The sequence below is a fragment of the Aythya fuligula genome, chromosome 24, assembly GCF_009819795.1.
Source record: "Aythya fuligula isolate bAytFul2 chromosome 24, bAytFul2.pri, whole genome shotgun sequence".
NCBI classification, from domain to species: Eukaryota; Metazoa; Chordata; class Aves; order Anseriformes; family Anatidae; genus Aythya; species Aythya fuligula.
In genome coordinates this window covers 2,373,171-2,389,093 of record NC_045582.1, presented here as the reverse complement: position 1 = coordinate 2,389,093, position 15,923 = coordinate 2,373,171, and the positions used below count along the sequence as shown (strand labels likewise).

Below are 15,923 nucleotides of genomic sequence, written 5' to 3'. Positions count from 1 at the left end.
CGTGTATTTCTATGGGACATAGGCAGCTGAAAGGAATAGCTGAGCCTGACTCACTTTGGACTGGAGTTTAGCTAAATGATAGAGCTTGGTTAACTTCATTAAAGTCTCATGTCTCACACAGGCTGAAGCTGTTTGCTACGCTAATGACAGCTTGATAGGACATGCTGCGTTTCAGGACGCACAGACTGCTATAGTTCTAAAGCCTGAGAATTATGACAGAAAAAAAAAAAAAGGTTCTGGGAGACCTGTCCCTGCCCTAGCTCTCCATGTGTTCTGTAATGGGTGATATTTCCCTTCAAAACGGGAAAATATAATGTATTTACTAAAGGGTTAGAAAAAAAGTTTGAAGCAGAGCTGATCCAGTTCCACACCTACTGCTTTTAGCCACACCTCACAATTATAATATGAAAAGAGAAGAAAAGAAAAAAAAAAAAAAAAGAAAAAAAAAAAAGAAAACAAGCAAAAGGAAAACAATCCGGTATGTGGCTGTGATTCCAAATAATAACAACAGTGTGTGCATGCTCATAAATGCTTCAGAATTGACCAAGAGGAAGCACGTTTCATGATGACACAATCTTGTTGCTGTAGTCATTCATCGAAGGGAACTCCCACAGGAAAAGGCATAAAGCTGCTTAGGGAAGGCTAAGAAGCTGCTCAGTGCTAGTCAGTCAAACATTGGGTTAGATCCATAACTGAGCTAAACATGAGTACCAGCCAAGGCCCTTTTCAATTTTTTTCTGCGTCCCTCAGGGGTAGTTCAGGGTGTGGTTTGGCCCAGCAAGGAACTTCTTACAGACCTTCAGGTGCAGATGGTGGTGCCAGCAGCATACACACCTCTTTCTCCTCTGCCAGACCCCTCTGTCTGGCTGCCGGAGGAGAGGCATCTTGGGGATGCTTCGGCGAGCACCACAGGGAAAGCATCTTCCTGGGTGGGAATGAGAAACAGACCATGCAAAACCTGAATGACCGTTTGGCTGCCTATCTGGACAAGGTCCGCTCCTTAGAAGCAGCCAACGCTCAGCTGGAAAGCTGCATCCTAGAGTGGCACAAGACAAAGTCTCATGGAGAGAGGCATGACTTCAACCAATACGAGCAAAACGTCACTGACATGCAAAGACAGGTAAGTCAGAGCTATACGAACTATGTCATTCTGTGCTCCTTTAAGGAATCTGGGTGCTCAGTTATGCTGATGGCTTTCCTTTAAAGAAAATTAAGTAAAACATTTTAAATGCTAGAAATAGAAATGAAAGTGGTAGCAGGAGCTGGGCATAAACATTCTTCGCCTCCACAGGGAGCAGAAAGGGGTATAGGAAAGTCTGGAAGGAGACAAAGGGGATTCTGCAAAGACTGATAGTATAAAGAGACTTGTGTGCTGCCAAGTGTTCATTCCTGTACATGAAACTGTGGTTTGAGCAACTATGTCTGGCAGAATTTGATCTTTTTGACTGCACATGTATTCAAGCAAATTAAAAAGCAGGCAAACTGAAGAGACTTCCTTCTTTCATGCACGCTGCCTTTAGACACTCTGTTGACTTTCGTTTCTTTGATTCTTGTGGCAGCAGACGATGAAACTACAGGAGTTTTGGGTCCTAGGAGTTTATGTAATCAGATGGAAAATACTTCATTGTAATTAAGGAAATAGCAGTGACAAATTCCTTGTGGATGTTTTCACTATAATTAAAAGCAGAATTTCTGGTTCCCGCCAGTAGTTAATATTAACGTTCAACAGTAACTCTTTCAATCTCCCAAACTCACGTGTCTTCAAATTTAAGCATAATATTAATCTGTATTCATAATGAACATACTTAGCTCTGTAACCATCTCTGTGACTAATCACTGTAATTAACTTTACATAGCCATATGGGGCAAAAAGCAGAGCTATTCCAAATGCGATGCTCTTGTTTTCCCCCTACTTCTTTTAATATGATGACTTGGCATTCTCAAAACCCTGAGAATTTTTTTTCTAAAGGGCTTGGAAATGGTGTTGTCCCACACATTTGCTGACAGAGGTCAGGGACTTAATCAAACTCCCTGCTCACTGCTAAATGTGTTGCCTCCAGGCAGAAGATGAGGCAGTCTGACCACAGGCAATGTGCAAGGAGAGCCAGAATTGTCATCACCTAGTTCTATTTTAAGGATAAAGAAAGGTCATCAGTCTCCAAACCTATCACTTAAGCGCTTTTTTTTTTTTTTAACTGATCCAGAGATGAATACTTGTTCATCAAGAACATAATGTGTTCGCGTTGATATGGAATTAACAAGTCAGAAAGATTTAGAAAGACGACACGACTAAAAGCACAATGCAGATTGTAGGAAAGCCCCCCTCCCTTTTGAATAGGTTATACTTAAAATACTTTTTTTCTAACACCGACTGAAATAGCTACGTGCTGGCTGCAGGCACCGTTAGACTAATGGCCATCGCAGCCAGTTTAATGTGGTGTTTGTACTGGAGAGGAAGGGCTAATAAAGGATTATTTACAGGGGACAATTCCATGATTAACACAAGATTTTCACTTTCTCTATAAATTATTGCAATTAGCACCATGACTGCCAGTAAAATGAGTGAGAATATAGTATCTAATTATTAACCATAATTAAATTAATTGCCCACAAATTAAAAAGGTGAGACTAATTTAGCACCCAAAGTGAATTTTAGACAAAATTTAGGAACCTTTATCCAATAACCCAGAAAGTGTGTGATGTCGTGGCTATCTAAACTTCGATGTGTGTAATCACCTGGGTCCTACATTTGGAAGCACTCTCTTCCCTGGGTGAATTCACGATGAACATGACAGGGCAGCAAGTTGCTTTGCTCCAGCCCCACTCCATTTTAGCCCAAAAGTAAAATAGCCTCAGTTCTTCAGGCATTCCTGGCTCCATTTTCACATAGATGCCAGTACAGCCTATGGTCATATTCAAGCATCTGGCCCTGCTAAAAATCCAAACTGATTTACAGAGGATTCAGGGAGGCAGGATCCATGCTGTGGACCAAAAGACATACGGCGTACTGAGGAACAAGCCAGCGCAGGAAGCCTTCCTGAAAAAAAAAAAAAAAAAGATGTTTTGAAAAGGAATTTGAGTGCATTTTGTATATAATAATGTATGAGTTCTTAAATAAGACATCTGTAAATTTGTTGACTGGTGTTAGTGATACATCTGTATCCACGATGCATGTAGTGAAGAAATCAGTGTAATTATAAACAGATAAATATCCACATCTGGAACGCGCTGCTAAGTGACACAGCAGCAGTCATACAACAGTTGGCAAAACAGTGATGACTGTAACTCCTCTGTTGGATTCTTTATTCTTTCAGACTGCACAGAGAGTTACAAAGCATCTATATATATTTCTATGTGTAGCTGTGTTGCATTGTTATGAAATGGCACAAAATCAAAGAACGCAAGTGGTGCTTTCTTACGGCCTCTCAGTTATTACCTTCCATGGTAGAATTTACTATTATCTAAGGATCGGTTCAAGAACTGCCTCTTCTCTGACAACAAATTTCAGGCAGCAACACTTTTACAGTCTTGTTATAGTTCTTTAGCTGGCCTCCACCATGTCCCAGGGCAGTATCTGAGGTGTGCTGCTAATCACTAAGAACGTACAGTTTGTTCTGTCTTAGAGATTAGTTAAAACCTTTCACAGGCACATTCTTTTTTTTTTTTTTTTTCTTTTTTTTTTTTTTAAGAGAGGTAAACTTTTGACACTTCAAGACAATTTTGTCGTTTCCTGGTGTCTTTGTGATTCATTTAGGTGTGGGAAGTTTTGATAAAAAGTGCTGAGAGCTCTCTAAATAGCTAGAGATATCTCTGTGGCCATAATTCACCTTGTTTCAGTATGTAAGCATCGAGTGGAAGCAGCTGCAACCATGCATCTTTTTCCTTTTTGGTAGGAGAGGACATGATGTCCCACAATCAGTAGTTCCTTCTAATTACGCATGAGGTTCTAGAGTACTTCCAAAGATTCTGAACGGAGTACTGAGATTTTCATATTCAGATTTACAGCTCAAAAGCTGCCTCACTTTAACGCGGACTTACAAGTCTTTTCAGCACACCGAGTACACTAAACGAAGGACGTGGTGCACTTTCTCTTTCACCTTTTGGAGCAGATTTCAACATTCCAAACCAAAATCAGAATGACAAATTAATCACTGTATGCTGCTGGAGGTTTCAGTATAGTGGCAGGTGAATAATTGACTGGATCATGACAACTGGCCGGTGCTGGTCTCAGAATGACAATCCGTACAGCTCCAGACTTAAGCACAAGAGGGGTCCTGTCCTGCTCATGAGTTGCTTCTATCATCATCATTACACCTCTGCATCTCAGCACTGATTCAGCAAGGTGTTTATGCACATGCTTATTTTTGAGCATATGATTAATGCCAGCATTTTAACTGTACTCAGACAGAACTTAATGTTGAGGAAGACAGTGAAATTATTCTGTAATATGCCATGAGATTTGTGTACTGTTATCCGTATCCTTTGCCTGCCCACACATAGTATGATTCCTACTACTTCATAGCCAGGAAAGACAAAGTAAAATAAAAAAATTAAAATTAAAATTAAAATTAAAAAAAAAAAAAGAGTAAGGTTATGGACAAAAATAGCAGAAACATCTAAGTGACTCAGGAAATTAAGTTTCTTTATCTATATTCCTTAAAACAGGACTTCCATTTTTCTTTCATACAAGCAGCAGGGAATCTTAAACAGCACAGGTTATTCATTGTCACCATGTGTATGGCAACACCAAGTCTGTTGGATTCTCTGTTTTGCAGATTGAGGATGGCAAGATCACCAACGCCAGCATCCTTTTACAAATTGATAATGCTAACATGGCATCTGAAGACTTCAGGCTCAAGTAAGCTCTTTTTTGGTTTCCTGATTAAGTATGAAAGAGAATTAAGCAACATTTCTTTTTCTTGAAAATGCAGTCTGATGCCGATTTTACTTTAGCTTTCTGGTGATACTGAATAAATAAAACCAATGTGGAACACATTTTTTAAAAAAAGGATAAAAAAAAGGATGTAAAACACAGAAATGATTGCTGAACAACCTTGAGTCACCCTGTTTATGATACTTAGTTCAGGTCCTGAAGAGCAGGTTTTACAGCAGACACTTGATACTTGTGACAAAAGGCATTTAAAACCATCATCTGGGAGTACAAATTAACCCTTCTCTGCACCCTACGCTTCCTTAATCCAGCCCAAATCTACTTCCTGCAGTTATCACTACTTCCATCCAGCTCCACAAGAAATACCTGTCCCTCAGCATCTTCTGCTTTGGGTTCTCAGTAGTTTTGCCACAGTAAATGGGCCAGCGCTTCCCCGGTTACCAGTGCACACTTTGATTGTTCAGGACATTGCTGAAAGACTTTTCAGACCATCTAAAAAGCCCAAATGCCTGGACTGAGATCTTCCAGGTAGATCTTTGCCCAGGAAAGGGATTTACATTTCTGTAAATCAGGCTTCTTAGGAATCATGAAGATCTCGTCTTATTTTTAATAGACATGATCAGTTATTGAAAATCTCACAGCTTTTGATGGTATTGTAGTAAATCTGCAGACTCGGAGCACTCCATTCCCAAAGCTTTCATAACTAGGTGAATGTTAAAAAGGAAAAATAAAAGAAAAATAACTAGTTCATACCATAGAGGAGCTGTGACAAGGAAAAAAAAATACAATAATAATAATGGAACACATCCACTTTTTAAGACTATTCAAGAATTTATCAAAGAATGTATTTTACAAACAGAATCTGTTTTCTTGGGTTTTTGTTCCCTACATAGAGGACTTAAGCAAGTCTACTTCTCTGTGGTACTGCTTATACACGAGGCAGTTTGTTCTCACTAAGCAGGCTTTCTCTGCTCCTTCCCCATAAAGGTACGAAGCCGAGAAGACTCGCAGGCAGGGAGTGCAGTGTGATGTTGAGAACCTGCGTAAGGAGCTCGACGGCCTGACTATTATTACAACAGATCTGGAAATGGAAATCGAAGGCTTGCGAGAAGAGCACATCCTCAGGAGGAAAGACCATGAGGAGGTAGAAAAAGTTACACTATCACACAAATCTTTGCTACTGTGTAATTAACTTTGAGTAAGATCCACAATCTATAAATGGGATTGATGATTCAGAACCCAACCATGTTTCTGACAGAGCCAACGAGAGTCGGATGAGGCACAAAGTTTGTGTGCTACTTTACCAACTAAATCAGGATTTCAGGAAGGATAACAGATTGCTGTATTTTCTCCCAGGCTCTTTTCTGGTCAGCTCCTCATTTGTCGCACACAGCTAATAATAAGTTACGTATTTGACAGAAATGTTCTCAGAAATACCTAGATCTATGTACATAGAGATTTGGATAAACAGGAAGCATTTCTGGTTGCTGTGGAGTTTTTCAGACCGCAGCCTTTCCCCTCACCTCGGGATATATCATTTCACAGTCACGGAGTGCCTGAGATGGAAGGGACCTCTCGGGGTCACCTTGTCCAACCCTCCGGCTCAGGCAGGGTCCCCTAGAGCAGGCTGACCCGAACTAAACAGATCTTGAATTCACAAAGGATCAAAACTGAAAAGAATGGTTAGCAAAGCCACGTGAGACTACTTATTCTTGTAAAACTCTAAGCATAATTAATTAGATAACACTCAATCCCTGTCAAAAAATGTGCTGCTGTCTTAATACAGAGCTACACCAGAGTAGTCTCTGTTATTCCATTTTATGTAATACCACTGTGGGACAGCATGCTGCTTTCACTTTGCTTGATCTGGTGTTGTTTTCAGTTAATATCTAATACAGAACCAAACACCCTACTCACTACCTGTGGATAAAGCAGAACAGGAACACAAGGGTTACACAGCAGCAGGTGAAACTTTCTTTGGCTGGTCCCCTTACGGCCCAGGATACGAACCAAACAGCTGTCATAAAACAGCTTTGGGAATCAAGGCAACCAACAGAGACATCAGCATGTCCAGCTGATCTACATTGCAGAGGCCGTGATGTCATGCCCAAAATGCTGCTTTGCCTGGACGCTTTTGAAAATGGTACCTAGCACATAAGGTTGTGCTACACCAAAAGGAATGTTACCGTACCTGCTCGACTTGTCCTGTAATTATGTTGTTTACACAGTAATTATATGTTTTAATCCAATTATTCCTTTAACAATTACATAGAACTTTTATATTACTCTCCTGTAAACTTCGTTATAGTTCCATAAATATTAACATACGGGGTAAGAAAGATGAAATTACTGTTAGATTTTCATGAAAAGTTCTAGGCTCATAACAGATAAATAAACTAAAAATCTCAGTGCTTTATTAAATATATATCTTCCAGAAATATAATTTGAACAGATCTTCTGCAATGATTTTACTGAGCTCTCTAGCACAGATCTGCCATGGAAGCAGGTATCAGTCACTGGTTTAAGTCATGTCGCAGTATGATCCATGTGTACATTTTCAAAATAGTGTTAACTAATCTGTATAACAGACTATTATAATGAAAAAAATATTGTGGGTATTTTGAGAGGATGGAACTAAGGAAAAAAAGCCAGGGACAAAACTGTTTCCCTTTTCATGAACAAGTTTCAGAGCTTGAGCTTGTTTCATCTGCTGATATCAACAGGATATGGAAGCAAATCGCTCATCACAGGACTTCAAAGTCAATGTAAAAGTAAATGCACCACCTCCTGAAGACCTAGCCAAGATTCTAGCAGAAATAAGACAAGATTATGAAGCCATAATTGAAAAGAATCGTCAAAGCCTCGACAGTTGGTACAAAGAACTGGTAACAGCTCTTTCCTGTTCGTTTCAAAGATCCCTGGTGCTGTACCTGACTGCCAAAATCAGTAAACTTTTCTCTTGTTTTGCTCCGCAGAGCTCAGCTGTGTCTCTGGCAGCAGCCCCTAATCCAGAACAGATACAGAGCAGTGAGAACGAGATCAAGGATCTAACCCGTACTTTACAGTCCCTGGACATCGAGCTGCAGGCACAGATGAGTAAGGTATCTACTGCAGACATCTCTGGCTGGCCACTGTTACATCATAAATTCATAGGACCTGCCTTGGACCAATTCTTTGCTTAAATTATGCCTAGTGTAATTTTCGTGTAGTTATTAAAGTATACGTGAAATTGGAATTTGGACCATACTTGATTTTGCCAGGATATGTAACATAGATTCAGCAACCATTGCCAGGATGTAAAAATTGTCTCACTTTACAACAAAATATGGGGAGAAGAAAAAGAAAATACAGGAGAATTGACTCCATTATCTAAAAAGAAGACAGATAATATAAATTTCATATTTACAACCCCTGTTATAACACGTGAAATATCTGAACTGTGACAAATACTGATGGGGAACCTTAAAGCTATTTCTTCAGCTTTTGTAGAGGTGAAACCTCACATATCCATGTCTTTGAGGTTTTGAAGCAATCCTGTACAGCAAAAGCAGGAACTGACAAAAAAGTCAGCAGTTACAGGAGCAACAGCTTTTGAGAATAAGCATTATGGCAGGGACAAATTACTCAGTTTTTGCCTTTCATTATGCACACACAACACAGCTTCATGATTCTGCTGTTTTCACGTGAATAGTCATGCAAGTGGCTAAGTGCTTAAATGACCACAACCTAAGTTTTGTAATCATCTGGCCAGAGACCAAATTTGCTGGTATTTCTGCATTATACCTGCTACATAAATAATAATCATAGAATTGTTATCTGCTGTCAGAAACACATGCTGGAAGACACCTTGGCTGACACCCGGAATTACTATGCTGTTGCACTTCAAAACATGCAGCAGATCATCTCCAAATGTGAGGAAGAGCTAAGCCAGCTTCGTCATGATATCAAGCAGCAAAATAACCAATATAAAGTTCTTCTTGGGATTAAAACACGCCTGGAGAAGGAAATTTCCACTTACCGCCTGCTGCTGGAAGGGAATGTAGACGGGTAAGGCAAAGCTGCCCTGACTGGAATAGATGAGAAGAGAGTTCTTGTTTTCAGCTTATTTATTTGTTTGTTTATGTTTAATCAAAGCTTGTGAGTTCCATGCTATGTGAAGGGCTGGTATTTTAATTTGATGGATCATAATACAAAGCTTGAGCCATTTAATATAATGAGAAACTTCATTCTGTGTAGTCTAGATTACCTAAATTAATATAACAATATATTTTTTAAAATAATTTCTACATTCCCACAGCATGTCTATCTCTGCTGAGGAAAAAAATGTCAATTTCAGTAAAACTCATAGTCATTTCCAATCTTCAAGACAAGTTCTAGATCAAAATGAAGCCCAGAGTGAAGTGCAAAATGAAGTGCAGCTGAGTTCTGCTCAGCCACCCGCAGCTGCAAGTACCAGCACACAAACCCACACAACGTGCCCCTGTGCTGAGGGGCTGCTGGGTTTCCCCATCTTTTTTTTTTCTTTTTTTTCTGAATCTCTGCATTCAGAAATCTCTGGCCCTCTCTACTCTTTGTTCTCCCACCTGATACACAGAGCACGGCTTATTTACACGAAATAGAAAAAGGAAGGTTAGCAATAACTGAGCGCCTCTGGAGGCAGGGCAATGGGGCACCAAGTCCAGGGCTGGGCATCAGGAACCAGGCAGGGACCTGAGCAGCTCAGGGCGTACGAGGAGCGATGTGCCCGTCCTTAACAGAAGTGATACTGAATGCACAAGGGGACAGCTTCAGCTGAGGGCATCTGCACCTACGACTAATGAAAAGTTTGTATACTATAAAAAGTCCCTTCTTAATTTCTTTGTTTTCATCTCTTTTCATATTGGTATGAGGCCTCCTTAGAATCAGTGAGTTGAAGGGGATGAATAAATTCTTGAGATGAGTATATTCATTACTTTGTCTCTGTTTCATTTTCTTTACAGGAAAACAAAAAAATCTGAATCGAAAGCTAAAGGTAAAAGTCCCTTATTTTGTTCTCTATAGTAGCTTTTAATTATTGTCATTTCCAATCAAATTTTACTCAGAATAATTTTCATCTTAAGGAGCTATGAAAGGTTTGCATTGCAATTAATTCTCATGTAGGCCACATTTGAGAATAATTTCAGTGATTCACCTGCGAAGGACTGCACTTCAGAGCACATTCTGCTGCGTCTGCCTGCTCACGGGCTGCTCTTCACACTGACCTCTGCCAGTGAAGCACTCTGTCCAGAGCTCAGACTCAAGCCTAAAGCTTTCATGGTATATGAGGAGGCAAAGAGACTCCATTTGGTGACTAAAACAGTCTTAGGGCTTGAGAGCAAACAAAATCTGCATGTCTGGAAACTCATATTCTGGTATGAGCATGACCTACAGACATGCAGGTTAATTTGCTCTGAAGTTAGATTTGCATTGGCTGGGATGCAGCTTTATTATTCATTTGCCCTGACCTGGACAAGGCCCAGGGTGACTTTGTTAACATTTCACAAAGAGCAGTAAGTATTGACTTAAAGGGAAACATGTAAAGATAAATCAGTTGAAGAAGCAGCTGGTAAATTACTGTAAATGAAGTTTTCCCTGCATCATCTCTTCTCAGCATTGCTTCTTGTATAATTAGCCTTTCATTTTCTTTCAGAATATGCCGGGCTGACCAATCGAAAGATCAAAGCAATTGTCCACGACAGTGTGAACGGGCAGGTGGTATCCTCCACCGTCAACGAGATCCACCAGCAAGCATGAAGCAAGAAGTCCTGCCAGCTCCTGGCTCCCCCGGCAGGCTAACAAGCAGCCTCTGGGAACTCCCCTGCACAGCTCGTGCTCTGCGTTGGTCTCGGTGTGTGTGAAAAGGGGATGCTGTAGTGAGCTCACTCCTAAACTGATCTGCAGCCTAACGCTGAAAAGCGCCACACAGAGCTAGGTAGAACTGATATGCTAAAGGGCTTGTAGTCATCACAACGCTGAAGACAAACTACTCAATGGAAATGACTGTCTGAGTTGGTAATATATGTATTATGCACATCTCACCGGGGCATGAATCTCCATCTGTGGTTCAGTTATTGCTCTGCAAATTAACTATAATTTAACGTGAATAATCTCTAAACTTTTCTCCCGGTCTTATGTCTCTTATCATATACCTCACTGCTGCCAATAAATCCTTTTCCATTACTTGTATTGGTCGTTGGTATTTCTGATTTTACTTTTTCTTAAGTATGCACCAGCCCCTGGCAGTGCTATTGACGCAGGTCCAAGGGGCTGCAAAAGCCTCATTGTTTCAGCGAGTACGAAAGTGGAAGGACACAAATAAGAACAAAAGCCGTGACGCAAGCTACAGGTGGTATTTATATAAGCAAAGCTATCAGACTTCCTTACATAAAACTTTTGGTTTGCACCATTTAAAACAGGGTTATCAGCAGTACTGTTGTAAAGTGCACTTTACTAAAATATTCATCCTGGAAACAATCATTTATTCTTCAGCTCTAGAGAAATTTTGTTCAACTATCTTGACACGTTTTCTTTCAGACTGTAAGTACTTTTCCAGCCACTCTCATACATTCCCAGTGACCTATTTAATTCAAAACACCATTTCAGCAATTTGCTTTCATATTAATGCTCCTTGGTTTTGTTGACGGGTTCTGCAGTCAGGACAGACTGGTAGATGCAGTGCATACCGTGCTGCCAGTGCTGGAAGGGGACAGGCCCAAGTTCTTCAGCCAAACCCACTCTTCCCCTTTCTCACGTCAGCCCAGTCACCACTACAACAGGAGACCCTAACAGCAGTATGAAGATTTCCAGAGATACACAACACTGAAAACTAAAGAAGAAAAAAAACCACAGTATTATTAGGACTGTTTAGACAATGGAGGCTGGAGAGCAGAACTAAGAGAGCCAAAATGGAGCACCAAGAGTGTCTGTATACGGATTTGCATTCCAAAGTCTGCATATAAAACAGTATGTTCTGGGCAGTCTTATATTCAAGAGTGAAATTGCCATTGTACTCTTTCATACCTACTCATAAGGGACCTTCATAAAGAATTCTTGCTACCAGCTTTGCTTTGAAACAAGGTTCACAAAAGAAAGTGAAAATTTCAAAGAAAATGCAGATTTAAAATAAACAAAGTCCATCTCTACAACACAAAGCACTCTTACTGGCATGTTAAGACCAGTTCATGATCCCCCCCTTGTCCCTCCTTCCCCCACTCTCCACCCTTGTTGCACAAAGAGATCCCGAAAGCATTGAATGGATTACCTAATGGTTTCTTTAAATTGGGTAAAACTTGTAATACAGGACTGGTAACTCTTGGCTAATTAACAATGTCCTTCCTTATGGCTTACCAGATCCAACAAGCCAGACCTGGTGTTTGTAGCATCTGGACAAAATGTGCCTAGGTCTTGTACGATTTTCTGTGCTATTTAGAGATACATTTAGTTATCAAATGTACACAGCCTATCGGCATTGCTGTGATATAAATAATTATAAAAACTTGTAAGTGGTTCCTTACTTCTAAATCAAAGCAAAGGATCTGTCCTGCACTAGGTTTTGATTGTGCTAAACTACAAGGAATGAAGAAAGAAAACTCAGTAATTGCAGGCTTTTACAGAACAAGCCTGTTTTTATTTCACATTCTCGTGCAGTGCGTTGGCTTCGCTCTGCCCGAGCATCCTCCCATGCAGAAGCGAGAGATGCACTCCCTGCACGCCTGTGCTATGCTCAGCTGTGGTGCAAACAGCACTGGCAGAGGTGTAAAGCACAATTTCCCTTCCACCCTACTGCTCTGAAGATGTTAACCTTCTCTTGCAGCTGTGTCACTGCAGCCTGTAATGGTCAGAGCGGTGTGGCTCACTACGCTGGCCTCACAGATCATGCACTTTACCAACATCATCACACAGCGGTGGCTCTAATACCTCCATTCAGACTGCTTTTAATAATTTAAGTAAACCAATTAGTCCTGAAACATATAAATATTAGTCACACTACACTCAATTTTCTAAATGAAGGCAGGTATTTAATGACAAAAAATGCTTATTCTGGGCATTTCTCCTGTCTTCAGAACGCTGCGTTTCACTGCAGATTTCTTTTTGTTGGACAAGTAATGAACGATACTGTGTCACTGGCCACGTGCTGCCCTGTATCTGGTGGTTATCCATCATTTCTGAATTTTGGTTCTGTGCCCTGAATAATAACTAATGATTCTAATATCCACCTCTTACATGCACTGTTCACATTCTCACAACACAGAGAGATGAAGTTAGGGCGATAATGAGCGGGATAGTATTATCATTCCCATTTTATTGCTTGAGAAATTGGAAAAAGAGATGACACAACTTGCTCAAGGCTGCAAAGAAAGTCACTGATAGCGACTAAATTAGAATTCATCACTTCACAGCTTCTACTTAGCTCAGCTATTAGATAATTTGACTTCCGCAAAGAGCCACTCTCGGTTCCAGCAATCCCTTCAGTACCTGATCATGCTGGAGAGATAATCTGACTGTTTTGTTTCAAGGGTGCACTGCTGGTCAAGACCCTGCACCTAATTTGATCACGTTCTTCAATTTACATGAGTCAGTAGCGCTACTAAAATTAGTCATGTAAAAAACATTATGACAGTGTGGGTTTGCTGATTTTGTGGTATTTGGGACATTCTAAAAATGAGACGCCTTACGTGCCTCTTTCTCTAAGTCTCACATCAGTGTCCTGAATGAAAGGAAATCCTCACGAGTGTGGTTCTGTATGACTTTATTTTATTATTTTAAATTATCTTGTAATTTTATTGTAGTTAAACTGTTTGAACAGTCTGCTAGCTGCAGTTTCTCAGTATTTGACATCCACAGAAGTGCTGTTTCAGTGTCAAGGAAGTGACTGACCCAGGCCCAAAAGAAATTGCAATTTTTTTGATTTGAAGTATCGTAAAAAATACCACACTCAAAATGAATGTCCACAGATAATATTCCATAGATGGAATAGGAGAGCAGAAAAATATCATTGGGAGATAATGTCATTTCTAAGTCTTAGTGAATGATGTAACAAAACTTCTGCAAACTGACAAGACAGAGGAACTTAGAGTCTATAAAAGGAGGCTGAAACCATCAGCATTCTCAAAACACTTCTTGTAGTTTCACCTGCCATTTAAGGAAGTCCTGCACTAAATAATCCTCCAACGTGATTTATAACAGACTTGAATGCACTCCAGAAGGTGTTATGACTCACAGCTCATTTCACTTGTAGAAATGTTAAAACTTATTAAGGTGTATTACAATATGCAGCTTTGGTAAGTGAATTGTTGATCCTCTGGAAGAAGTTTGCAATGAGGTAATGCAGTAATGGTTTGTGCTATTAATCACACATTCTTTCTGGTGATGTGGCCACACATTGGCAGGTTTGTTTCTTATTTATGAGCGAGAAACTTCTCTCGAATGCAAAATTTTGCTTTGTACCTGCCTTGTTAATACAGATGGAAAATTAAGCCAGTCATTTCAGTAAGAGAAGAAAACAAAATCTAGCATTTACAACACTGCTAAAAACACTGTTTGCATACTGTTATTGAAGCACGGAGAATAGGTGGAAGAGCCAGTAAAGCATTTCACAATGTCCACACCCTGACCTATAAAGGTGTCTAAAGTTTTGCTGTGAGATGCCTGTTCCTGTGTATGAATCACGTAGAAAAAGGAAGAATCTATGAACAGGAAAGCAAATAAGAATAATGCTGGAGAGGCTTGCACCCCCTGCCCTCCACACTTCCTGTACTATAAAGCAAAAGCATCTTAATTACCGACTCTAATGCGCACTTGGCTTCGTGAAATCAGAACTAATCTGGGGCCTGTTTTACTACATACTGATTCCTCTTCATTCCTTCCTCGGTATAGTTCTGTGTTTCTTTCCAAGTTACGTTTTAAAGATATCTTTAATTGTATAACTATACTGAAATGACCTATTTGAGCCATACATCTAAGGGTTGGCATAAAGGAATTGTTTGAAAAAAAAAAACACATTAAACACAAGTATCAATACGTTACAACTGTATTTTGGACTGTCCTTATGACAGAAACTTAGAGCTGACAAAGTACTAGACATGACCTCATGGTGAAACAGGTGCATGGCTGCTTCTTCTAGACATATTAAATTGCCTTTTGAATGTCTGAATATGCATCAGAAGCTTAAAGGCATAAAATCATAACATCAGCTGTGGTAAAGACGCTTTCAATAACTATCTAGACTTCAGGGGTAAATTTTTCTGCAGTGCAACGTCCTAAGGACAAGTCAAAAGGATTTAATTTGATAGGCTGTTATTAGGCTCTAATGAAAGCAACGAAAAGGAGGAATATAATTTAATTAAAGAAAACTTAATTTAATTTAGAGGAATAATTATTTGCAGCAGGCAGGGAAAAGAAGAAAGAAACAAGCCAACAAGTAGCTGACAAACTGTACAGTACTTCTTTAGTACTGATAGTTCCAGAGAAAAAGTACCCATTTTGGCTCAAATCTACACCTCCTGAATCATGCATGCAAGAAACTAAAGCATAAAAGGCATAACACAACTAAACTGGAAGCAACTCTTAGCAGAGCAATTTCAAAGCAGGAAATATGTAAATGCTCTTAGAAGCAGACAGAAAACTGTGATTTTAAAGTTACTGTAATACACAATAAATGTTTGTTCATTGTCTTTTGTATTATAAAAACAAGGAGTTCTGTTTGAGGAACGGGAGTTGTGAAAACTCCTTTGCTAGACACTATGAAAATTCTTTTGCTTAATGTAACAAAAAAGAGAACCCCCTCCCCTTCTCTCCTTCTGCATCTCAGTTGCCTCTTTTGTTCAAAGACACTGCTGCAAAGTTCATGTAACCATCTCCTGATAAGTTGCTAAACTAGTGTATCAACATCCTGCATTCCTGTCTCACGCTGGGCCAACATGACCAAATAAAAAAAAGAAGTTGAACCACAACGCGGAGGAAGACTACGGCCTTCATCTTCACGACCACCAGAGGGACAGAGACGACCCCCTAG

General features: G+C 39.9%; 1 protein-coding gene across 1 annotated transcript; it reads left to right on the top strand.

The window, feature by feature from the left end:
- The first annotated feature begins 671 nt into the window (after window positions 1-671).
- On the top strand, window positions 672-10,842 carry KRT23 (keratin 23). Its single transcript, XM_032202760.1, has 8 exons — window positions 672-1,120; window positions 4,776-4,858; window positions 5,879-6,035; window positions 7,615-7,776; window positions 7,867-7,992; window positions 8,718-8,938; window positions 9,871-9,902; window positions 10,560-10,842. Exons 1-8 carry the CDS (start codon window positions 704-706, stop codon window positions 10,661-10,663), a joined length of 1,302 nt encoding a protein of 433 aa, XP_032058651.1. The 5' UTR covers window positions 672-703; the 3' UTR covers window positions 10,664-10,842.
- The last annotated feature ends 5,081 nt before the right edge of the window (window positions 10,843-15,923 follow it).